This window comes from Corythoichthys intestinalis, chromosome 5 (assembly GCF_030265065.1).
Source record: "Corythoichthys intestinalis isolate RoL2023-P3 chromosome 5, ASM3026506v1, whole genome shotgun sequence".
Taxonomy (NCBI): Eukaryota; Metazoa; Chordata; class Actinopteri; order Syngnathiformes; family Syngnathidae; genus Corythoichthys; species Corythoichthys intestinalis.
Genome location: NC_080399.1, coordinates 24,442,831 through 24,465,041, shown reverse-complemented (window position 1 = coordinate 24,465,041; position 22,211 = coordinate 24,442,831). Strand labels below are relative to the sequence as shown.

At 42.7% G+C, this 22,211-nt stretch overlaps 2 protein-coding genes and 2 non-coding genes across 6 annotated transcripts in view; 3 read left to right on the top strand and 1 right to left on the bottom strand.

The window, feature by feature from the left end:
- Positions 1-363: 363 nt before the first annotated feature.
- On the bottom strand, positions 364-14,884 carry setd6 (SET domain containing 6, protein lysine methyltransferase). Its single transcript, XM_057836413.1, has 9 exons — positions 14,534-14,884; positions 12,326-12,397; positions 12,116-12,260; positions 9,637-9,778; positions 9,116-9,310; positions 8,870-9,014; positions 7,203-7,383; positions 4,501-4,613; positions 364-737 (listed from the first exon to the last, which is right to left on the bottom strand). Exons 1-9 carry the CDS (start codon positions 14,558-14,560, stop codon positions 423-425), a joined length of 1,335 nt encoding a protein of 444 aa, XP_057692396.1. The 5' UTR covers positions 14,561-14,884; the 3' UTR covers positions 364-422.
- trnap-agg (transfer RNA proline (anticodon AGG)) lies at positions 9,438-9,509 on the top strand. The gene has a single exon. It is a non-coding gene; the product is annotated as a tRNA-Pro (tRNA).
- Positions 14,885-15,057: 173 nt separating the features above from the next.
- trnap-ugg (transfer RNA proline (anticodon UGG)) lies at positions 15,058-15,129 on the top strand. Its single transcript has one exon. It is a non-coding gene; the product is annotated as a tRNA-Pro (tRNA).
- A 222-nt stretch (positions 15,130-15,351) lies between these two features.
- polr3b (polymerase (RNA) III (DNA directed) polypeptide B) overlaps positions 15,352-22,211 on the top strand; it is a 74,096-nt gene continuing 67,236 nt past the window's right edge. Inside the window, exons 1-3 of one of the 3 annotated variants that reach the window (XM_057836412.1) lie at positions 15,352-15,541; positions 18,189-18,254; positions 21,037-21,288. In XM_057836412.1, the coding sequence (XP_057692395.1) occupies positions 21,217-21,288 (72 nt within the window). In that variant the 5' untranslated portion in view covers positions 15,352-15,541; positions 18,189-18,254; positions 21,037-21,216. The remainder of the gene's footprint in view (positions 15,542-18,188; positions 18,255-21,036; positions 21,289-22,211) is intronic. The other 2 variants (XM_057836411.1, XM_057836410.1) reach the window with 2 other exon arrangements.

Below are 22,211 nucleotides of genomic sequence, written 5' to 3'. Positions count from 1 at the left end.
CTGAGAATGATCCGGATTATTTGATTCAGGTGTGTTGGAGGAGGGCAACATGGAAAACAAGCTGGATAGGGGCTCTCGAGGACTGGACTTGGGCATACCTGATCTAAATGGATTGGGCGTCGAGCACCGTCAATGCAACCTTAGAGTTAACTGAGACACTGTTATAGTGGAATATTTTGGTAGCAACTTATGGTTCCTTTTGATTTTTTTTAGACATTAACACCTTTTTAAAACGAGATCTCGATTCTTGGCAGGAGCATATCGATAACCTTTGGGGATACAAAGTATCACGATATATCACGATTTCGATATTTTGTCACACCCCCTAGTCAGGATAGATGGGTTGAGTGAATATGGAGAATATGAGAACGATAATGAGAATATTTATTGATCATTGCTGCATAAGAGAAGCACTTCCAATTTCATGTCTTTGTGAGCTCCATGACTTTTTCCAGAATGGTTTTCTGTCCATATCGGACGTGAAGTGCGTTCCTTTGCCTGCTGCTCAAACCTTCCAGCAAAGCCCGTTCCTCCATCAGGACCCGGTCTCTGTCTATGTTGTGGTAGCCCTCCACAGTCAGACGTGCTGCTTCGTGGATATACTGCTTCCACTTGCTCGTTAATCCCGGGAGCCCTTCATTGGAGAAGGCTTGAGAAATCTCTTCCTCATCTTCGTCATCCTCCCAGCCATCATTGTCTTTGAACTCTACAAACTCCTCCCTGGACATGCACAGCATCTAAAAAGATTATTATTGATTGTTAGTGGCCAGCAACTTCAGGTTCAAATGGATGTCTTACCGCCGTTGATGCGTAATCTTAATTGTTTTTGTACACGCAAGGTACTGTTTATTTTTCTTAACATAGAATATTTTTCACTAAAAAAAAGCTCTTCTACCACATATGCTCACTTGTCATTGATGTTTACATGGGAAAAAAAAAAGAGGCTTCAGGGGGACAGAACAGAAGGAACTGTGAAACGTACAGTGGGGCAAAATGTATTTAGTCAGCAACTAATTGTGCAAGTTCTCCCACTTGAAAATATTAGAGAGGCCTGTAATTGTCAACATGGGTAAACCTCAACCATGAGAGACAGGATGTGGGGGGGGAAAAAAAAACAGAAAATCACATTGTTTGACTTTTAAAGAATTTATCTGCAAATCATGGTGGAATATAAGATTTTAGTCAATATCAAAAGTTCATCTCAATACTTTGTTATGTACCCTTTGTTGTCAATAACGGAGGCCAAACGTTTTCTGTAATTCTTCACAAGCTTTTCACACACTGTTGCTGGTATTTTGGCCCATTCCTCCATGCAGATCTCCTCTAGAGCAGTGATGTTTCAGGGCTGTCATTGGGCAACAGGGACTTTCAACTCCCTCCACAGATTTTCTATGGGGTTGAGATCTGGTGACTGGCTAGGCCACTCCAGGACCTTGAAATGCTTCTTACGAAGCCACTCCTTTGTTGCCCTGGCTGTGTGTGTGGGATCATGGTCATGCTGAAAGACCCAGCCACGTCTCATCTTCAATTTCCTTGCTGATGAAAGGAGATTTCCACTCAAAATCTCTCGATATATGGCCCCATTTATTCTTTCCTTGACACAGATAAGTCGTCCTGGTCCCTTTGCAGAAAAACGACCCCAAAGCATGATGTTTCCACCCCCATGCTTCACAGTGGGTATGGTGTTCTTCGGATGCAATTCAGTATTCTTTCTCCTCCAAACACGATAACCTGTGTTTCTACCAAACATGTTCTATTTTGGTTTCATCTGACCATAACAAATTCTCCCAGTCCTCTTCTGGATCATCCAAATGCTCTCTAGCGAACCGCAGACGGGCCTGGACATGTACTTTCTTCAGCAGGGGGACACGTCTGGCAGTGCAGGATTTGAGTCCCTGGCGGCGCATTGTGTTACTGATAGTAGCCTTTGTTACTGTGGTCCCAGCTCTCTGTAGGTCATTCACTAGGTCCCCCCGTGTGGTTCTGGGACTTTTGCTCACCGTTCTTGTTATTATTTTGACGCCACGGGGTGAGATCTTGCATAGAGCCCCAGATCGAGGGAGATTATCAGTGGTCTTGTATGTCTTCCATTTTCTAACAATTGCTCCCACAGTTGATTTCTTTACACCAAGCGTTTTACTTATTGCAGAGTCAGTTTTATAATTCTGTCTCTGGTGTCCTTCAACAGGTCTTTGGTCTTGGCCATAGTGGAGTTTGGAGTGTGACTGAGGTTGTGGACAGGTGTCTTTTATACCAATAATGAGTTAAAACAGGTGCCCATAATACAGGTAACGAGTGGCGCCTCGTGAGAAGAAGTTAGACCTCTTTGACAGCCAGAAATCTTGCTTGTTTGTAGGTGATCAAATACTTTTTTTCCACTCTAATTTGGATATAAATTCTTTAAAAATCAAACAATGTGATTCAGTTTTTTTTCCCACATTCCGTCTCTCATGGTTGAGGTTTACCCATGTTGACAATTACAGGCCTCTCTAATCTTTTCAAGGAGAACTTGCACAATTGGTGGTTGACTAAATACTTATTTGCCCCACTGTATATACCTGTAAGTATCTCTAAGATCTTTATGACTACCTTGTGGGGATAGGATACACCCCCCCCCCAAATACCTGCCCTGTTCAGCTGATTGACAAGAAGAATAGAAATCTGGGTGTCCGATTGGAGGAGGGAAGATAGGCAAGATTAGGGAGTGACAGAGCAGGGAGAGTGAAAGCGGTGTTAGTGATGTATAGTTAACGGTAACGCCAGGGATTAATTTGTGCCGGAGAAGCCGGAACCTCTTGATTTTCGACTCCACGTGTTCCGCGACTTATTTGGTCTGTTTCGGCGCCTTTTGAGTGTAAATATTCATGATGATAATATGCCAGATGTTTTAGAGGAGAGCGTAAAGCGACGATAGTCTCCTTTAATGCTGCCGCTCTCTTCAGTACATTACCCCACGATTTGCAGTAGTCTGAATCACGGAGCACACATTAAATAACACTGGAAACCAACCACCACTCTAAAGTCATGGTTGCCCAAACTTTTCATCGAGCATTTGGGCTTAACAGAAAACAGTTGCTTTAAAATGTAACACTTGCTAGGTGAAAGCTTGGCAGCGAAAATAACACAGGAACCTTGACGCTTTTTACCCCCTCATTTTATTCTTCTTTCCGCCACCCTAATGCAAAACAAACAAGTCACTGCCTGGCGGGCGGCTATGCAGTCCACCAATCGGAGCGTCGTGCTGGCGCACCAATAAGAGCCCATAATATTATATAAAAAAAAAAGTTTGTTTTTTTTTTAATTCATAAAAAACAATAATAATGTACATAAATTCATTTACAGAAAAAAATCCCAAGAATTGTATGCTGTTTATTAAAAAAAAAAAAAAAAACGTCGTTTGAAAGAGTTGGAGATTTGGTGATGACAAATTACGCCCCTCCCCGACATTAAAAAAAAAAAAAAAAACTTCGGCGGCATCTGGAAAGCACGGAGCCAGGAATCGGATTAAACATTATTTCAACATGCCAAAAAGGCAATTGAATTTACAGTTTTTCTTTCAAAAAAAGGGAAGATTCAAAACGAGTCAAAAAAGCCACAGCCGGCGAACAGGGAAGCTGCAGCAAACATGCTAACAGTGAGAAGCAGGTGCAGCAGGAGGCTAGTGCCGCAGCAGGTAGCCAGGTTCACGGGGAGCCAGCCAAGCAGAAGGCTACTACTGCGGCAGCAGCTGGTCAGGTTCAGCGCCACCCGGATTCGGGACCAGCTACAGCGCCAGCAGTCAGCCAGGTGAACCACCAAGAACCGGAACAACAGGCCTGTACCCTGGCATCAGCTAGCCCGGTAAAGCAGCCGGAGCGAAAGGCGGGAACCGCCACATCCTCTCGCTCAAAGGAAGGTACATTACTAGCATTTTGTGTAATTTATTTATTTAAAACTGATTTTACAGTCTTAAATCCATTACTGTAAAGCGTCCATGAAAACATTTGATGTTTTCACCTCAATAAAGCGTTATAAATAAGCTTTCGCGTCAGGGGGGACACTTCACGCGGGTCGGCTATTTTTCAGCACAACACCTGGTTGGTCTTTAATACCCGCGTGCCAGGTCGGGTCGGGCTGGATTTTTTAGACCCATCTTACCGCTACACACAACACGGTAAATGTGGTTATATGGGCAATTGCCCGTGCTGTGCAGAGAAAAGCCAAAATAATTGTAAATTGTTGTCATAGCATTTATACCATGGATATTATCTGAAATTGGGGCTTATAAATCCCACAGTATGGCAAGTGGGCATTTGCGTGTTGTTTTTGACAGCAGTTTTTGCCTGTGTTCCGGGACCTGTGCGTGTCTAGTCATCCCTGCGCTGTCATATGTACTTTGCGTTCCGGCACCTTATGGTTTACAAATTAAGCACTGGGTAACGCCCTACTTTTTACTGTGTAATCACTAGTCCTGGTACCAATAGTTATAAACCAGTGTGCTAAATTTTGCATGTGTGTCACCTTGAGTGTGTTATGTAGTTCCATGTCAGTGAGGCAGCCGTTTTTTCCAAAGACAAATGCTCCTTTCTCCTGTAGCACCTCCCACATCTCCTTCAACAGCTGCTGATCACCATCTGTTAAAAGATGTAATTCACAGCGTTGTCGCAGGTGTATAAAGTGATCCCTTTTTCGCGTTTAATGAGGACTGCTCCACCCCCGCGAAAATCGAAAATCTGCGAAGTAGAGGCAAAGCCTATTTACATTAATTTTTAAACAAGTTTTAAACATGTTACCGCCCTACCGAATTATTTTTAAACAAGAACGTAGAAAAATGCTTGCCTCAATGAAGCATTTAAGAGTCCACTCAAATCCGCTTATGCTGCTCACTTGCACACACGGCGCCTTTGAAGGTAGCGCTCCCAAGCTTCTCGACAAAGATCAATGCTTCAACGCATGTCAATCCTCGTTAAATTTAACAAGCAAACAACAGTTGCCTGCTGAGCAAGAAAATCAGCAGGAAGGAAAGTGAGAGGTTGTACGTGATCGGACCGGGACATCTCTAATAAAAAGTTTTTAATTGAAAAAAAAAATCTGCGATGGACTGAGGGCGCGAAGTAGCGAGGAATCACTGCAACTAAAGATGTTCCGATTGATCGGGATGCCGATCGATCGGGTCCGATCATGTCATTTTCAAAGTATCGCAATCGGCAAAAAAATATCGGACATGCCTTTTTTTAATATATATATATTTTTTAATTAAATCATTTTCTAATTGTATTTAACGTTACAGACAAAATGTCTTACACTCATCCAGAGTCTTTAGTTTTGGCTTAAAGTAGGGCTATCAAATTTATCGGGTTAACGGCGGTAATTAATTTTTAAAAAAATTTATCACGTTAAAATATTTAACGCAATTAACGCATGCGCTGCACAACCCACTCACGCATTGTCACACTCAATCTATAATGGCGCCGTTTTACCTATATATAGACCCTACCTACGTGACGTCACAACTCCTTCCTCCTGACTGGTGCCGCCCAATTGTCCGTCAACACATCATGTTTCCCTGTTACGGCTACTTACATTCCTCCTATTTACGACGTGTTTTTCTGCTCGTTAACATTAATAATCAAAATGGTGAAGGTGTGTGTGGCGGTCGGTTGCAATAACAGAGAAGATAGACGGAGAAGACGGAGAGACTTGAAGTTCTACCGGATTCCGAGAGACCCGGAGAGAAGAGAGCGAGATGGGCTGCTGCAATTCGACGAGAAAACTGGGCTCCAAACGATTACCACAGATAATGTAGTAGTCATTTTATATCTGGTAAGATGCATTTAATATATATTTAGAGGGTTTTGGGCTGACAACCACAATTAAGATCATTGCTAGGCTAATCGCCGACAACATACACGTATGTATGTAGTGAGAGTGCTATCGCTAAACCATATAAACATTAAAAGCCCTAACTCCATTGACAAACGACATGAAATACATTAGACTTGACAGTGGATGTTAGCAATAACAAAAGATTTTGAATTGAAAATTTCGTAACTCACCTTTCCAAGCACAAGATAGATTCCTGCCGAATTTTCGTGGACGAGGACCTGTTTCACCCAAGCAGCAACGAAGTATTTATAAGCCTCCAAGCTCTTAAAGTTTTTCAAACTTTCGTGAGAATAGGCTGATTTTGTGTGGACAAGATAGTTGTACAGTTCAGGGTAGCTAGCAGATGTCAGGCAAATACGGCGGAGACAGCGGGTCGAAAAACATCGATTTAGGCATCAAATATGGATCTAGCGAATGGATAAACTGAAGCTTTTCCACATAACGCCTTTTATGCAACGCATCAAGTGAGTTTACGGCATCCGAAAGCACCGGGTCTTCCATGAAATGCATTATAAATTGCTCGATCAATTGAGACCATTGATAATACAGACACAAAATGACGGACAAGTGGGCGGAACCATAAAGCGAGCACGTGATTTTGTGACATCGGTGGGTAGGGTCTATAGAGCTAAAAGGCAGCGTAAAATGAGTAGAGTGGATTTTGGCAGTCTTTGGAACCTTTTTTTAATTGGCTAAAGCCTTACAATCCCTCTCTCAACAATTAGAAATACCTTGAGCAGCAACGTGGGGAAGAAATGTAGTAATTGATCTTTTTCTTAACACCTTATATTATTTCCCAACGCAGAAAAGATATATCAATTGGTGCCACTACGCACAGTCATGGTTGCACTTCCCGTCATGCATTTGGGCAGAACAGTTAAATGGCTACAGTATCATTTACTGAAAGCTCAACAAATACACTAGATGGCAATATTTAGTCACAATATACAAAGTCACATTTACCCTTTAAGAATTACAAGTCTTTCTATCCGTGGATCCCTCTCACAGATTATTGTCATAATAAACAGATACAGTACTTATGTACTGTATGTTGAATGTATATATTCGTCCAAGTTTTATTCATTTTTTTCTTAATGCATTGCCAAAATGTATATGATCGGGAAAAATTATTGGGAATGATTGGAATTGAATCGGGAGCAAAAAAAAAGCAATCGGATCAGAAAATTATCGGGATCGGCAGATACTCAAACTAAAACGATCGGGATCGGATCGGGAGCAAAAAAAAAAAAAAAAACATGATCGGAACAACCCTAACTGCAACTATAATTTTATTTTTTTAACTTATTGATTTTGAAATAAAAAATGATGAGATTAACCTTTTGCAGCCGCTTTGTGTAGGTTGGCAACAGGAATGTCAACCGTGTCGTCTGCGTTGTTGCGATACGGTTGAGTGAAACCGTACATGTGCAGTAACTGCCAGTTGGCCATCTGCCCATATGTGTTGAACACCTCCTCTCCTTTCTTGATGGGGCACACGCACACCATCTTCAAAGTGTCCTGAGTGAGAAAAAAGTTTGTGAGCAAATTGACTATGTTTTTCAGGGATTTTGACAAAAGTAGGAGTGGGAACCTCTTAGTACCTCACAATACGATACGATTTGCGATACAAAGCTCAAGATAACCCTGATATGGCGATACAACGATTATCGATACATTGGTCGGAAAATCATTCTAGGATATTCTACAAACAGCCATTAAACAGAAAAAAGAAGCTTCTGATGTAAATTGGATTGATTTTATCACTAGTAGACGTCCAATCCATTTGAACTGGGAGGGTGGCAGCGAATGAACGAATGTTCATTCGCTGCCATCCCTCCCACTTCAAACGGATTGAACGTCTATGGCCGTCAGTGGTAGCCAATGCCAGGCAATGAGGTAATTTTGGGCCATTTAAGGTCATTTACTGTATTGGCCCGAATATAAGATGACCCTGATTATAAGACGACCCCCTCTTTTTCAAGACTTAAGTTTGAAAAAAAGACTTTTTGAACAACATATTAATTTTTATACAGAAAATAATTACAGTACATCTGAAACAAATGATTAAAACAATATATTTGAGAGAAAAAGCATGTAATTTTGCCTCATTCAAATTTAAATATGTGTAAACTAAAGTGCAATCACATTCGTAAATGAATGGCTTCTGGTTTTTGAAATGTAAATAAACCAGTCTATTGTAATAAAACAACAAAATTGCAATAAGTGCATTAACCATCAAAGTGAGGTCTAACTGTAACTAGTCTTGAAACAAATCTGAATAAGGAAAAAAATTGCAGTAAAATAATGCAAACTGGTTAAACTTGAGAGTAGCTGAGATCTGTCATGACAGAACATTACTCAAGTTCAGCATTCGCTTCAATGATATCTAGCGCCATCTAGCGTCGTGAATGGGTATAATGTCTAGACCCCGAATATAAGACGACTACTACTTTTTCAACCGTCTTATATTCGGGCCAATACGGTATCTGTTAATTTCCAGTTACTTCCTGTTGATTTTGAGGTATTTTATGGGTCACTTCCTGTTTATTTTGAGTTACAGAACAGGAAGTGACCTGGGAATCACCCAAATGAATAGGCAGTGACTCAAAATCAACAGGACATGACCTGTAAATGCCCTAAAATGAACAACAAATGACCCTGAAAATCGGACAGAATGACTGTGAATGCTTTGATTTCGAAAGAACGAACGTTCCCAGTCGAGCGTCGAGCATCGTCAATGCAGCCTTACGAGTTAACTGAGACACTATTATGGTGGAAGATTTTGGTAGCAACTTGTTGGTTAATTTAAAAAAAAATTTTTTTTTAGACATTGACACCGTTTTAAAGCGGTATCTCAATTCCTGCCAGGAGTATATCGATAACCTTTTGGGATACAAATTATCACGATATATCACCATTTTGATATTTTGTCACACCCCTAAACAAAAGCGTAACAGAAAGTTTAGTTTATTTTGTGAAAAAATATTTTAAAAGTGTGTTTTACAGGGGTGAACTCCAGATTGGCATTGTGCTTGGACACATGGTTAAGCATGTCAGCCATAGGAACCATCATAGGTGGATTTGGGGCCTTCTCATCTTCTTCTTCCTCTTCGTCATCCTCCTCTAACTCTTCTTGTGGCTCTTGGAAACTACACAGGGTGGGATAGTATAGTGGTACCTTGAATCAAGAGTTTCATTTTGTCACCAAGCTCGTGAATCTACTACTTGTATTTCAAGTGTGTTGACTAACCTGTATGCCATGACAAAAGCCACCAGTTGCATATACAGCTCCAGTGTGTGCGTGAGCGGGTTCCATATATCGGGATGCTTGGCCATGAAGGGCAGGACAACATCTCTGTATTCCCTTTGGATGTTGGCCAGGTCTTTGTCCACTGCCTCTGGTATTCCAGTTCCCATCAGCAGTCTGTCTCGCTCCGCTTTGGACCTGAATGTACAAGCAGTGTCACATTTTCACCACTTGGGGGTGTTGTTTCACCCAGAAGCAACTTCACACACTTGCCACATCACCAAGTTTGAGGTTTGACTTCTGGAGGTTCTGCAATTTATTACAAGGCTCGTTGGTCTAGGGGTATGATTCTCGCTTAGGGTGCGAGAGGTCCCGGGTTCAAATCCCGGACGAGCCCAGTTTTTCACATTTTGGTGGGCTTAACATAGTTCAGATGGACCTAAATGAGGCATTCTATTCCATCTGAATGGTTCAAGTCACGAATGTCTTCATAGACTTATACGGTATTGTGTTTATTTTCTCACCAGAACATGGGATGATCTAGCATCTTGAAGTCAGTCCATAATGACAGATATGGTTTCCATTTGGATTGTGGTGTAGTGTATTCATACAGAAGAGCCAGCAGAAGGGGCACCCACCCTGACGAGCTCTCCAGGGAGACCCTTTCTGACAGGGGTTAAAAAAAAGGGAGGGGATTAAATATATTCCAAACCAAACCAAACCACAATAGACAAATGTTACGTACACTGCTGGCCAAAAGTATTGGCACCCCTGCAATTCTGTCAGATAATTCTCAATTTTTCCCAGAAAATGATTGCAATTACAAATGCTTCGGTAGTAATATCTTCATTTATTTTGCCACACGGAGTACTTGTAAGTAGGGCTGTCAAACGATTAAAATTTTTAATCGAGTTAATTACAGCTTTAAAATTATTTAATCGTAATTAATCGCAATTAATCGCAATTCAAACCATCTATATAATATGCCATATTTTTCTGTAAATTATTGTTGGAATGGAAAGACACAAGATGGATATATACATTCAACATACGGTACATATGGACTGTATTTGTTTATTATAACAATAAATCAACAAGCTGGCATTAAAATTATTAACATTGTGTTAAAGCGATCCATGGATAGAAAGACTTGTAGTTCTTAAAAGAAAAATGTTAGTACAAGTTATAGAAATTTTATATTAAAACCCCTCTTAATGTTTATGTTTTAATAAAATTTGTAAAATTTTCAATCAAAAAATAAACTAGTAGCCCGCCATTGTTGATGTCAATAATTACTTACACAATGCTCATGGGTGCTGAAGCCTATAAAATCAGTCGCACCCAAGCGCCAGCAGAGGGCGGCTAAAGTCCATAAAACACAACAAGTGAGCGTTTCACTGTACTGTCATTTAAATCTGTCTGAGCGAGCATCTGCGTTAATTGCGTCAAATATTTTAACATGATTAATTTAAAAAATTAATTAACGCCCGTTAACGCGATAATTTTGACAGCCCTACTTGTAAGTAGTATTTTGTAGTAGTAGTAGTAGTAGTAGAAGTAGTTTGAGCACTTATAAAACATGGAATAAAACTTGAAGTGATGTTCAACACATGCGTCCAAGCTACAGTTTTGTAATGTTTTTCATTTTTGATATGTTGTGTTATGATTTTGGCACATTCACCCGATTGGTCATTTAGATTGTCTTCCTATATGTTGTAAGGATACAATTGACCCTACCATTATTAAATGACTCATTTTCATTATGTTCAGACTTACTTTTACCTCTTTTCACTTGCTGAATGTGCCGGTCCATCCACCCCCTCCCCCAAAATCACATTTGATTGGCTAATGACTTGGATTTATTTAAAATGTATTTATTTATTTTCTACTATTTTTATTTAGAAAAGGTTTTTGTTTGCAGCCTACGTAGACATTTTTTTTTTCTTCAGATAATCATACATTAATCATAATCGAGGTAAAAAGTTTTCATATTTTGTTGAGTTTGGCTGTACTTGTGGACAAAAACAGTAGTGTTTTACCTGAACGAAGGCTCCATTTTTATTATAGTCTGACTAAGAAGTTTTTTCAGTTATACTGTATTTAATTTCTTTATTGCGACAGATAATGTTGAGTAGTCTTAAGACAAATCTTTATATTTTGCATTCCTGGATAGTTAAGCGATTATTTACAAGTTTGTAGTTATGGTGCATGTTAATATAATTTATGTTCATATATTGCAATTTAAATTTGCTAACAAAATCCGGTCATTTATTCTGGAAGTTTTCAAAGTGTTTCTTTAGCAGTTTTGAATCGAACAGGGAGGTCACTAGATGGGATACACGTGAAAGTTAGTATAAATCAAAACAGATTTTTTTATTTTTGCATTGGTCATTTGGCATATCAATTATTAGGTTCCTATTCGTGAGAAATGGAGCCCCTGACCCCATTTCAATAATCTATTTGGGCTTATTAATGTCCCGTCCCCAGCAAAAAATTTACATGCAGTTTATGCTTTTATATCAGGGGTTCCCAAACTACGGCCCGCCTCCACATTTGGTCCGGCCCCCTGAACAATACCACAGAGCATTTTTATTTATTTATTTTCCCCCCTCAATAGTGTTATTTATTTCCTGGCCTTTTCTGTGAAGAACTCAGAGAGGGTTATTTGGTTATTATCTATTTAATTAATAGTATTTTTTATTATTATTATTATATTATATTATTATTTTTATTTTATTTACTTTTGTTCCGTGAAGAATCCAGAAAGGGTTATTTGATTGTGGCTTTCTGAAAAAAAAAAAAAAATTTTTTTTACATTTAGGCACTCCTGCAATCGTCACACTTTTTCTTTTACAAACTGACCCCAACCCCTCATCAAGGAAGGGAAAAGTTATATGGCCCTCACAGGAAAAAGTTTGGGGACCCCTGTTTTATATCATCCCTACCAATGTTGACACCAAACCTACGCCCTTGCTGTCAACCATGATATATCACAGTTGTTACCTTTCTCCAGCAGTGCTGAGACGCTTGTTGTCCCTTGGTGAAGAAGAACTGCTCTGGGGATGGTGAACAATACCTCACCAACCTCGATGTCGTCCTGAGCCAACATCCCATATTCGGCTACAGTGCCTTCTTTGCTCACTCGTACCTGCATATGCAGTTGAAAAGATGCAGCAGACTCAACAGACAATTGTGCTCTGGGTATCAACATACCTTAGAGCTGAGCCCAAGACCGACGCCGTTACACCACCGGAGGAAGTTAAGTAGGGGAGTGTCATCATCTATCTGCAAAGTAGGAGCAGAAATATGGTTGCAAACCCCACTACATGACATTTATTTGAGTCTACAGTTCATCGGGAAGAAAAATGCCCAAAACTTTAGGCCTAGGCTGAGTGAAGGCTACAACCAGATTAGAGATGAAATAGAGACTGGGGCGTTACCAGGGAGGGTGGGCAGGGGTGGGCAGTGCCCACCCACGGACATACTCTGCCCACCCAAAGAAAAACTGGATAGTACTAATGGCTGTCTGGGCAACGCTTATGGTGTCATATTCATACGGTACTGATGTGTTCTAAGTTTTAACGTTTGCGTTGTTACCTCCTCTTTCACCTTGAAAAAAAAAATGAAATCTTGGTTCTGTTCCTAGGGGCGTGACACAGATTTATACATATTTTGATTTTGATTTTTTTTTTACATTTTATCAAAGTTTTCACCAGTGTTCTGTCACCTGGCTGTTGAGTTTGGTGAGTTTTGAAGCATTCTGAGGGGGTCAAAGTAGGCGTCGGCGAGACAAAGAATGACTGCTAGAGGCTGCTAAAGGCAGTGGATCCCTCATCAGCTGGGTGAAAGCTGGTTAAACTGTAAGTTATGTTGTTGTAAGGTGTGTTAAATTCTTATTCGTGTACCCCTTTTGATCTATCAGCACCTGCCAGTCCTCCGCTGGTCTCTGCACGATCCTGGTGTTTACTGTAACATTTAGGTACCCTTCGCGATATATCATCAGCAACTTACAATACAATCAAGGTGTAGGTTTGGTCTCAAAATTGGTAGAAACGATAGAACAGCATAATCTGCATGTACACTTTTTGCTGGGGACAAACTGATTGGGTGAATGCGGGTCAGGGCTACATTTCTAACGAATATCAACCTAATTAATATATGCTAAATGATCAATACAAAATAAGTCTGTATTGACTTATGCCAACTTTCATGTGTTTGGTTCAGGTGATAAACCGTTTGATTCAAACCTTTGTCTTCAAAAACTACTAAAGAAACATTTTGAAAACATAAATGTCTGGATTTAATTAGCAAATTTAAATTGCAATATTTGAACATAAGTTAAATTACATTAACATACACAATAACAACAGGAATGCAAAAAAATAAACATTTGTCTCGAGACCACGCAACATTGTCTGTCTAAATAAATTAATTTAATACAACTGAAAAGAAAAACTTCTGAGACAGGGAATAGCAAAAATAAATAAAATGGGGCCTTCCTTCAGATAAAACACTACTGCTTTTGTCCACAAGTTCAACCAAACTCACAGAAAATGAAAGCTCCTTTGGGCTGCTTTAAGGCCACATAAATAAAATAAATACGACAATTGGGGAGAAGGGAGTAATCCTCGGTTCACTACATTTCTAACAGTTTAAGGAGAAAAAACACACAGGAGGACACTTCTCTAAGCAGCTTCCTACTCGAGATTTGCAGGTTAGCAAATTCACACAGTTTAATGTAAAGCTAAGTCAGATTGAATTTCCAGTAGCAAAATTTGTGGTGTGTCCCCCACCTCTAGAACATTGACGTCTTTTTACATTACGTACAGTAGCTGCTGATGCTGTTGGCTGAAAAAAAAGTCTAATATCCCTCCTCTTTGATGGGGGTGGAGGAGGCGGCATGTTAACAACATATTGTCTAAGTGATCAATCAAAAGGATTTGAAGGGGAAAAATGGACTGGCACATTCAGCAAGTGAAAAGGGGTATATGTAAGTCTGAACATAATGAAAATAATTCTCTTAATAATAGTAGGGTCAATTCTACCCTTACGGCATATGGGCATACAATCTAAATGACCTATATTGTTTTAAACCCATTTCGCGACAGTAAAAATTGTAAACAAGAAAAACATGCATGCGCGGGTGTGCGTAGTGGGTAGGTGTTTACATACACGCAACCGAAGCTAGCTTGCAACTGGGTTGGGTAAATATTATATAAATGCAGCCCGGGTGTTTGGGTTATTTCAAACACATTCTACTTGGATACATTAACGATACACTAACAAAACAGAGTCAGAATAAGAGGTTGTATTAATAGCTAATAGCACGTGTTAACCACATTGTCATCCACTCTTACATTCACCATTCGTCACAATGAAATATGACATCGTCTCAATTATATTGATCAGGCGAAACCAAACCTTGGCTCTTTTGGCTTCCGATGTCATTTTCAGCAAATGAGTCCTATCAAGCGGCAAAGTGATTTTAAATCGCTTCACGGTCCATGGATAAGCCACTCAAGCGAGTCTGTTAAGTTTTTTGTGGGGGAAAAAGCCCGGATACTAGTCTGGAAGGTAAACCGTGAACAGACTCGCGCTCGATAAAATGAACAAAAAATATTGTTAGAGCCAACAATGCAATCTTGTAATCATCCATCAATAGTAAATCTCTACAAATTATCTTATCCAATGTTGGTAAGAAATGCCAATTGAAAAAAAATCAAAGCAAATGTACTCATTTGCGTACTTGTTCTGCTAACAGTCAAGAAATGACCCCGAATTCAGGCTTGCAGGCAACGTCGACGAGCATTGTGAAGACGATAATGCCGGATAGAATAGAATGATATACTAAATATATCACTCTAAGGTCACTAAAATAAAGATTTTCATCACACATTGGACCGGTGAGACAAATATATAATTTATGGGGTTCGTCTTTGAAATGTGGCTCGTTGGTCTAGGGGTATGATTCTCGCTTTGGGTGCGAGAGGTCCCGGATTCAAATCCCGGACGAGCCCTTTCTTTTCCCCCTCCCTTGCATTTATTTATTGGTCGGGGCGCCCGTTCTACGTACATCGCGTTGACCAAATGAACCATGTTTCTATTTCATTCCTTCTGACCGCCAGAGGGCGGTGCTTAGCACCTGGATATCTACGTGTGCGCAGCACAAAGGTCGAGAATAAAATACCAACAAAGTCACGCCATTGGACGTGACCTGGGTGACGTCAGAGGTCGATAAGAGCCCCGCTCACCCAGCACTAGTTCCTTTTCTACATTCTCGCATCGGCGAAGGTCGTATTACCGCGCTCGCCGGAAGCCTCGAAACCGGCTTGGTTGGAGCTACGTGGATTACGTCCTCCAGAGGCTGCGAGCTGCGGCTGGACTATCGATTTCTTCACGTTCTGGATTATCTTCAGTTGCATATTTTCTGTGAGTGTTTTCCGCTCCGGACTCTATTGATTGTATTGTTGTGTGTATATTTCGCTCTGATACGCTAATGTAGCACCGCGGCTATTTCCACCAATCATGCGGGCCCGCACTGGCTAATGTGTCGCCGCGGCGGTTTCTTCCGAACCGGGTTATTGATTAGGCTGTGAGTGTTTCCCGCTCCGCGCCATTTTTGTTTGGTGTGCAGTGAGTGTTTCCTCGCTCTTTGCATTTATACAACGGGAGTGTTTTTGCTCACTCTTTGCATTTCTACAACGGGAGTGTGTGAGTGTATTTTCGCTCCGCGCCTCCTCCAGCTGTAACCGAGTGGCTTGTTTGCTTCGAGCCTCAATACTGTGGACTGGTCCTCGAGTGTTATTCGCTCGGGGAGCCTCGTACTTTGCTGACTCACTCCGGAGTTCGTGAGTAGGGCTCGCACTGTGTGTAGGCATGTCGGGACCGCTCGTGAACGCGTGTGCTCGCTGTTTAGCCCACCTGAGCCCAGAAGACGGACACACTTTATGCCCGTCGTGTTTAGGTGTTGGGCATTTAAGAAAGGCGCTCACCGAGGAAGCGTGTCTTAATTGTGTCTGCATCCCGTTGTCGGAAAGGTCCGCTAGACTGGCTTTGGTGGAAAATGAAATTTCTCACGGCGCGTTGGCGTCGAGCCCAAAAAAGACGACCAAGCGCCATAAGAAGCAGCATGTTGGGGCCACCTCATCAAAGAAGGCTTGTGATACCGACCACATGCTATCTGCTAAGGTTGACACTTTGGCCTCTGAGTTCGCTCAGATTAAATCATTACTCCTGAATTTACAGCCAGGGGGGGATATGTGTGCAAACACAGGTGTCATTGATAGCGTGCCTGAGCAGGAGCACTGCAGTGTAGTTGGCCACCTGGAAGAGGACGTTGTGTCCATAGCTGCAAGTGACTCGCTGTTTAGGACCGGAGATGTTACCTATGGTGGTGACCTTGACATCGGGCCTTCTCCATGCCCCTCGGTAGCGGACTCTGACACTTCCGAGTCCCTACCCCCAGACTCTAGTCCTGGTTTGTCTTTCATAAAGCAAACTGTCCAATTAGCCCTTTCACAACTGGGTATTGAGACATTACCAGCTGAGAATTCGGTTTCTAATGCCTTCTTTAAGACCGCTCAAAAACCACAATTCTGTGTGCCAGCATCACAACCCTATATCAATGAGCTTCAGCTTTGCTGGACGGATCCTAAGTCGTCCACCCACTTGTCCCAAGACTGTAGGGCACTCAGCTCTATGCATGATGCTGCTCAATATGGGTTAAACAAGATGCCGTCGGTGGACAGCATTGTCGCGAGCCTGATAGTGGACCCAGCAGATGCTGCCCGCGCAGAGGCACGATGCCCGCGCCCACAGTGCCGGGTGACTGATGATCTCCTTACCAAGGCCTATGATGTTGCGGCTCGGATTGGCCGCTTGGGTAATACGTTTTCCCACCTTGCCCTGGCCCTTTCACAGTCATTGAGGGTTGCAGGTGTCAATGAAAGTTTACAGAACCTGAGCGATGCTTCCCTCCAGACATTTGCATATATGTCCAGAGAACTTGGCAGACTCATGTCGACACTTACTGTGACCAGACGCCAAGTATGGTTGGCACAGTCTCCTCTGACTGAGTCGTGTAGGGGTGCGCTTCGCACTCTACCTGTTGTTCCGGGTCAAGTGTTTGGCCCAGCAGCCCAACAAACCCTTGAGAGAGCTGTGGAAGCCAACAGGTCCCGGCAACAGTTTGTTGACCTGCAACGAGCTTCCAGGCCCCCCCACAGACGTGCTCCTACCTATCACTCTGCTACCAGGGCTCCACCTGCGCCGAGAACTGCACGTCCAGTTTCTGCGGATGGACATTCCTCTCTACGGCCTGTTTTTCGGGAGCCGACAGGAAGACCTCCAAGAGCCGACCGATTTCACAGACTTCAACACACTCGCCCCTCCAAGCACTCTACCGCTAGTAGGGGCAGGAACGGTAGAGTTTGACTACCATTGCCAGGGCCTCAGCCATTTTACCGAACTCCATCTCAGACGCTGGGTCGCCCTTGTTCCAGACCCATGGGTCATTTCAACTCTGTTCAGAGGTTACACTATTCAGTTCAAGCGTCGTCCCCCAAAGTTCAATGGGGTGAAGACAACAGTTGTGTCAGATCCAGGGAAACGTATGGCCCTCAGAAAAGAGATCGTAGAACTCTTACAGAAGGATGCTATAGAGTTGGTTCCCAGTTCAAACCTGTTGAAGGGGTTTTATTCAATTTATTTTCTTGTTCCGAAGAAGGACGGCGGATTTCGCCCTATCCTCGACCTGAGATCACTAAATTGTTACCTCAAGCGTCTAAAATTTCACATGCTTCGCACGACGGACGTTCTCCAATCAATCACTCAAGGAGACTGGTTTACAAGTGTGGATTTAAAGGACGCCTATTTTCACGTGCCAGTGGTACCACACCACAGGCCTTTCCTTCGCTTTGCCTTCGAAGGAAAAGCATACCAATACAGAGTGCTGCCATTCGGCCTCTCTCTTGCTCCCCGGACATTTACAAGATGCATGGCTGCGGCGCTGGCCCCCCTGCAGAGCCGCGGCCTCAGAATTCTTCCTTACTTGGACGATTGGCTTGTGTGTTCACAGACTCGGGAACAAGCTCTCAGCCACACCACGCTGCTGTTGGACCATGTGTAGCAACTAGGTCTCAAGGTAAACCTTTCAAAAAGTCATTTGATTCCCAGCCAACATGTGATTTTCATCGGCATGAGCTTAAGCTCCTTAACTATGACCGCCTCTCCGTCGCCACAAAGGGTGGACGACGTTCTCCGAACGGTCACGCGTGTCAGACACAGTGCGAGTCTGTCATACGGGACCGTCCTCCAGTTGTTGGGGAAACTGACTGCACTATCAGTTGTGGTGCCATTGGGGCTTTTGTTTTTGCGCCCGTTACAGATTTGGATGAACGGTTTGGGATTGGATCCCACCCGGCATCAACGCAGACTTGTGACTCTCTCAGGGCGTTGTCATCGACTTCTAAGGCCCTGGATGGACAGGCAGTTCATATGCAAAGGGGTCACGTTAGGTTCTCTTCCCTCACGCCGAGAAGTGGTTGTAACGGATGCGTCGTTTTCAGGCTGGGGAGCAGTGTGGAACCACAGGACGATCAGGGGTGTTTGGTCCCCACTGGAGAGACTTTGTCACATAAATGTATTGGAGCTTCGTGCTGTTCGACTTGGTCTCAAGCATTTTCTCCCTGCGCTGAGTGGAAAGCATGTTCTGGTTCGGTCGGACAATACGTCCACTGTCTACCATATAAACCACCAAGGGGGGACCAGATCTCCTCTCTCACTGGTGGAGGCTCAAAAACTTCTCCTGTGGGCTTTTCCACACCTTCTGAGTCTCAGGGCTGTCCATCTTCCGGGGGTGCGGAACTGTGCAGCAGACTTACTCTCCAGGCAGAAACCACCGCCTGGGGAGTGGAGGTTGAACCCTGCTGTGGTTCAGGAGATATGGGGGAGGTTCGGTGTTGCAGAGGTGGACCTCTTCGCTTCAGAAGCAACCACTCATTGTCAACTGTGGTTTTCCCTTGCGGAACCGAACAGTCCACTAGGTCAGGATGCCCTAGCACACTCATGGCCAGACTCTCTCCTGTATGCGTTTCCGCCTCTTCCTCTCTTAATGGTGACTCTGCACAGAATCAGCCAGAGCAATCACAGGGTGTTGTTGGTCGCTCCGTTCTGGCCAGGAAGAATGTGGTTTCCGTTGATTCTCAAACATCTCAATGGGGATCCTTGGCCTCTGCCCCAGAGAATGGACCTGTTGTCCCAGTTGGAGGGGAGCATCTGGCACCCCCACCCGGAGCGTCTTCACCTGTACCTGTGGCCTCTGAAGGGCCGGACTCTCTGTTAGAGTCCTGTACAGAGGCGGTTGTACAAACTGTACTTGATGCTCGTGCTACGTCCACGAGGGCGCTTTACAGTAACAGGCGGAGACTGTTCAATAAATGGTGTAAGGATCACGATGTGGATCCTGTGCGCTGCTCTGTGCCAATATTACTTAGCTATTTACAAGAACTTCTTGATAAGGGACTTTCTGTATCAACCTTAAAAGTGTACGTGGCTGCGATAGCCACCCACCATGTTTTGGTGGATGGCCGATCAGTGGGCTCTCATACCCTGGTGTGTCGGTTTTTGAAGGGTGCCCTTCGTCGACGGCCTCCAAGATTACCACGCGTCCCCACGTGGGACCTTCCGTTAGTCCTGGAGGGTTTGTGTTCAACCCCTTTTGAGCCTTTGGATGGGGCTGACCTTAAGTGGGTCACAATGAAAACTGCGTTCCTCCTCGCAATTACTTCAGCGAAGCGAGTGAGTGAATTACATGCTTTATCGATTTCTCCGAACTGTTTAAAGTGGAATCCTGACTGTTCTGGGGTTACATTATGGCCCAATCCGAGTTTTCTACCGAAGAGACTTTCAGCCTTTCACATTAACCAGCCAGTTACCCTGGCTATGTTTAACGATGTGAGTGAACCTGACGGACATTTGCAAAGTTTGCTATGTCCTGTTCGTATGCTGAAGCACTATATTAGCGTGACTGCAAGCACTCGTAAAACAGATGCTCTTTTTGTATGTTTTGGTGACAAAAATAAAGGCTGCACAGTCTCGAAGCAACGCTTGTCACATTGGGTTGTCGAAGCTATTCTTCAGGCCTATGAATCCAAAGGTCTTCAGCCTCCTAAAGTCACGTGCCATTCCACAAGGAAGATGGCAACTTCCTGGGCGGCACTGAGAGGTGTTCCTCTGAATGACATCTGTTCCGCAGCAACGTGGGCATCGTCTTGTACGTTTGCCCGCTTCTACAGAGTGAATGTGGCAGCTCCTCACCCGGTAGCTTCAGTAGTGCTGTCGGCTTCCTCTCACCGTGACTGATCCTCGGTATGTGTGGTGTCTTCGTGACATTGTTGGTATAAAGTCATCCAGGTGCTAAGCACCGCCCTCTGGCGGTCAGAAGGAATGAAATAGAACGAGAGTTACTTCTGTAACTAAGGTTCTATGAATTCCGGATGACCGCCAGAGCTGCCTGTCACTCAGACTCCCTGCGAGTACATTCCGAAAAGGAACTAGTGCTGGGTGAGCGGGGCTCTTATCGACCTCTGACGTCACCCAGGTCACGTCCAATGGCGTGACTTTGTTGGTATTTTATTCTCGACCTTTGTGCTGCGCACACGTAGATATCCAGGTGCTAAGCACCGCCCTCTGGCGGTCATCCGGAATTCATAGAACCTTAGTTACAGAAGTAACTCTCGTTTTCCATTGTTGGCATCTTGTGCCACCTGCACCAAAAGTAATGTTCGTTGCTAACAAATCTATGCAAAATTCAGAGAGCACGACTGCGTTTTTTAAAAATATATTTTTGCATGATTAAACTCATTAAGTATTCGATTAAATTTAAAATGACATTGATTTTCCAACTAAATGTTCATCTTTTGCAGACTCTTAAATGGCGGAACCATTAATTTTTTTCAGCTGTCTGTACGGAAGTCTCAAAGTGAAGCACGCCATCGGAAGCATGCAGCAAGGACTTCCGACACTAAATCAACACAAACTAAATGGACAAGAGTTGAGCGTCAATATTTAAAAAACGAAATACATTTTAAAGACTTCAAGTCAGAATGGAGGTACTTGGAGGCGAATTTTGTAATATGTCCCAGCAGGAACTGGCTGCTCCTGTCAACACTGTAGAGGTAAGCCTTAACACGCCGACATGGTAATACCACGAGTTCGTAAATATGAAGTAATGATCTCAGGTCACTTAGGCAAAATTTTGAGAACAAATTGTTTGCCATTGACGGCGTTAGACGTCCATTATCATTGGCAGAGATTATTTGCTGCCAGCGTCTCAGTGACATACAAGCATTCACAACCAGTCCTCCCAGTTTCAATGAATTATACCAATGCCAATAGCAGGCAATGAGTTAAATACTATTAAAATAAGAATTAAACAGCATTAAAAATAGACTTTTAAGCGTTATTGGGGTCCATAACCAGAGTGTATATTGTTTTTATTAGTTTAAATTATTATAAATATTGTGTTAATTAAATTTTTTATTAATTTATCATTATATTTATTCATTAAAATGATAAAAATAATAATCAATAATGAATATATATATATAATTTCAAATTTTGGGTCATGTAGGTCTTGAATGTGATTACCACTTACAGTTTATGGACACCAGGTCTTTATGGAGTGGATTAAGCTTTGAAACTACCAAAAATAATGACTTGCTGTATGAAGGGTTACCTTTGGAGTCCCAATTCATTTTGTCTTTTCCAACTCATCCAGTCATCCATTCTTCTGCGATGGGTCAAGTTTTTTAAATTAAACCACCTTTTTTCATGCCGCCTCCAGCATTATTGGGCCTTTTGTAGAGAGTAAGGCCAAATAATGACACTTTGACACGGCAATTTGACGCCACTTCATAACACAACTTGAACATCAATTCTTTCATCCATAAGGACCGTATATTTAATTTAAAGAACCTAACTTGCATCCCCCTCAATGTGGTATCATGGAAAGCTGACAAAACAGTCTCACTGATATTCAAGGGCGTACTTACAGTGCTGGCCAAAAGTATTGGCACCCTTGCAATTCTGTCAGATAATG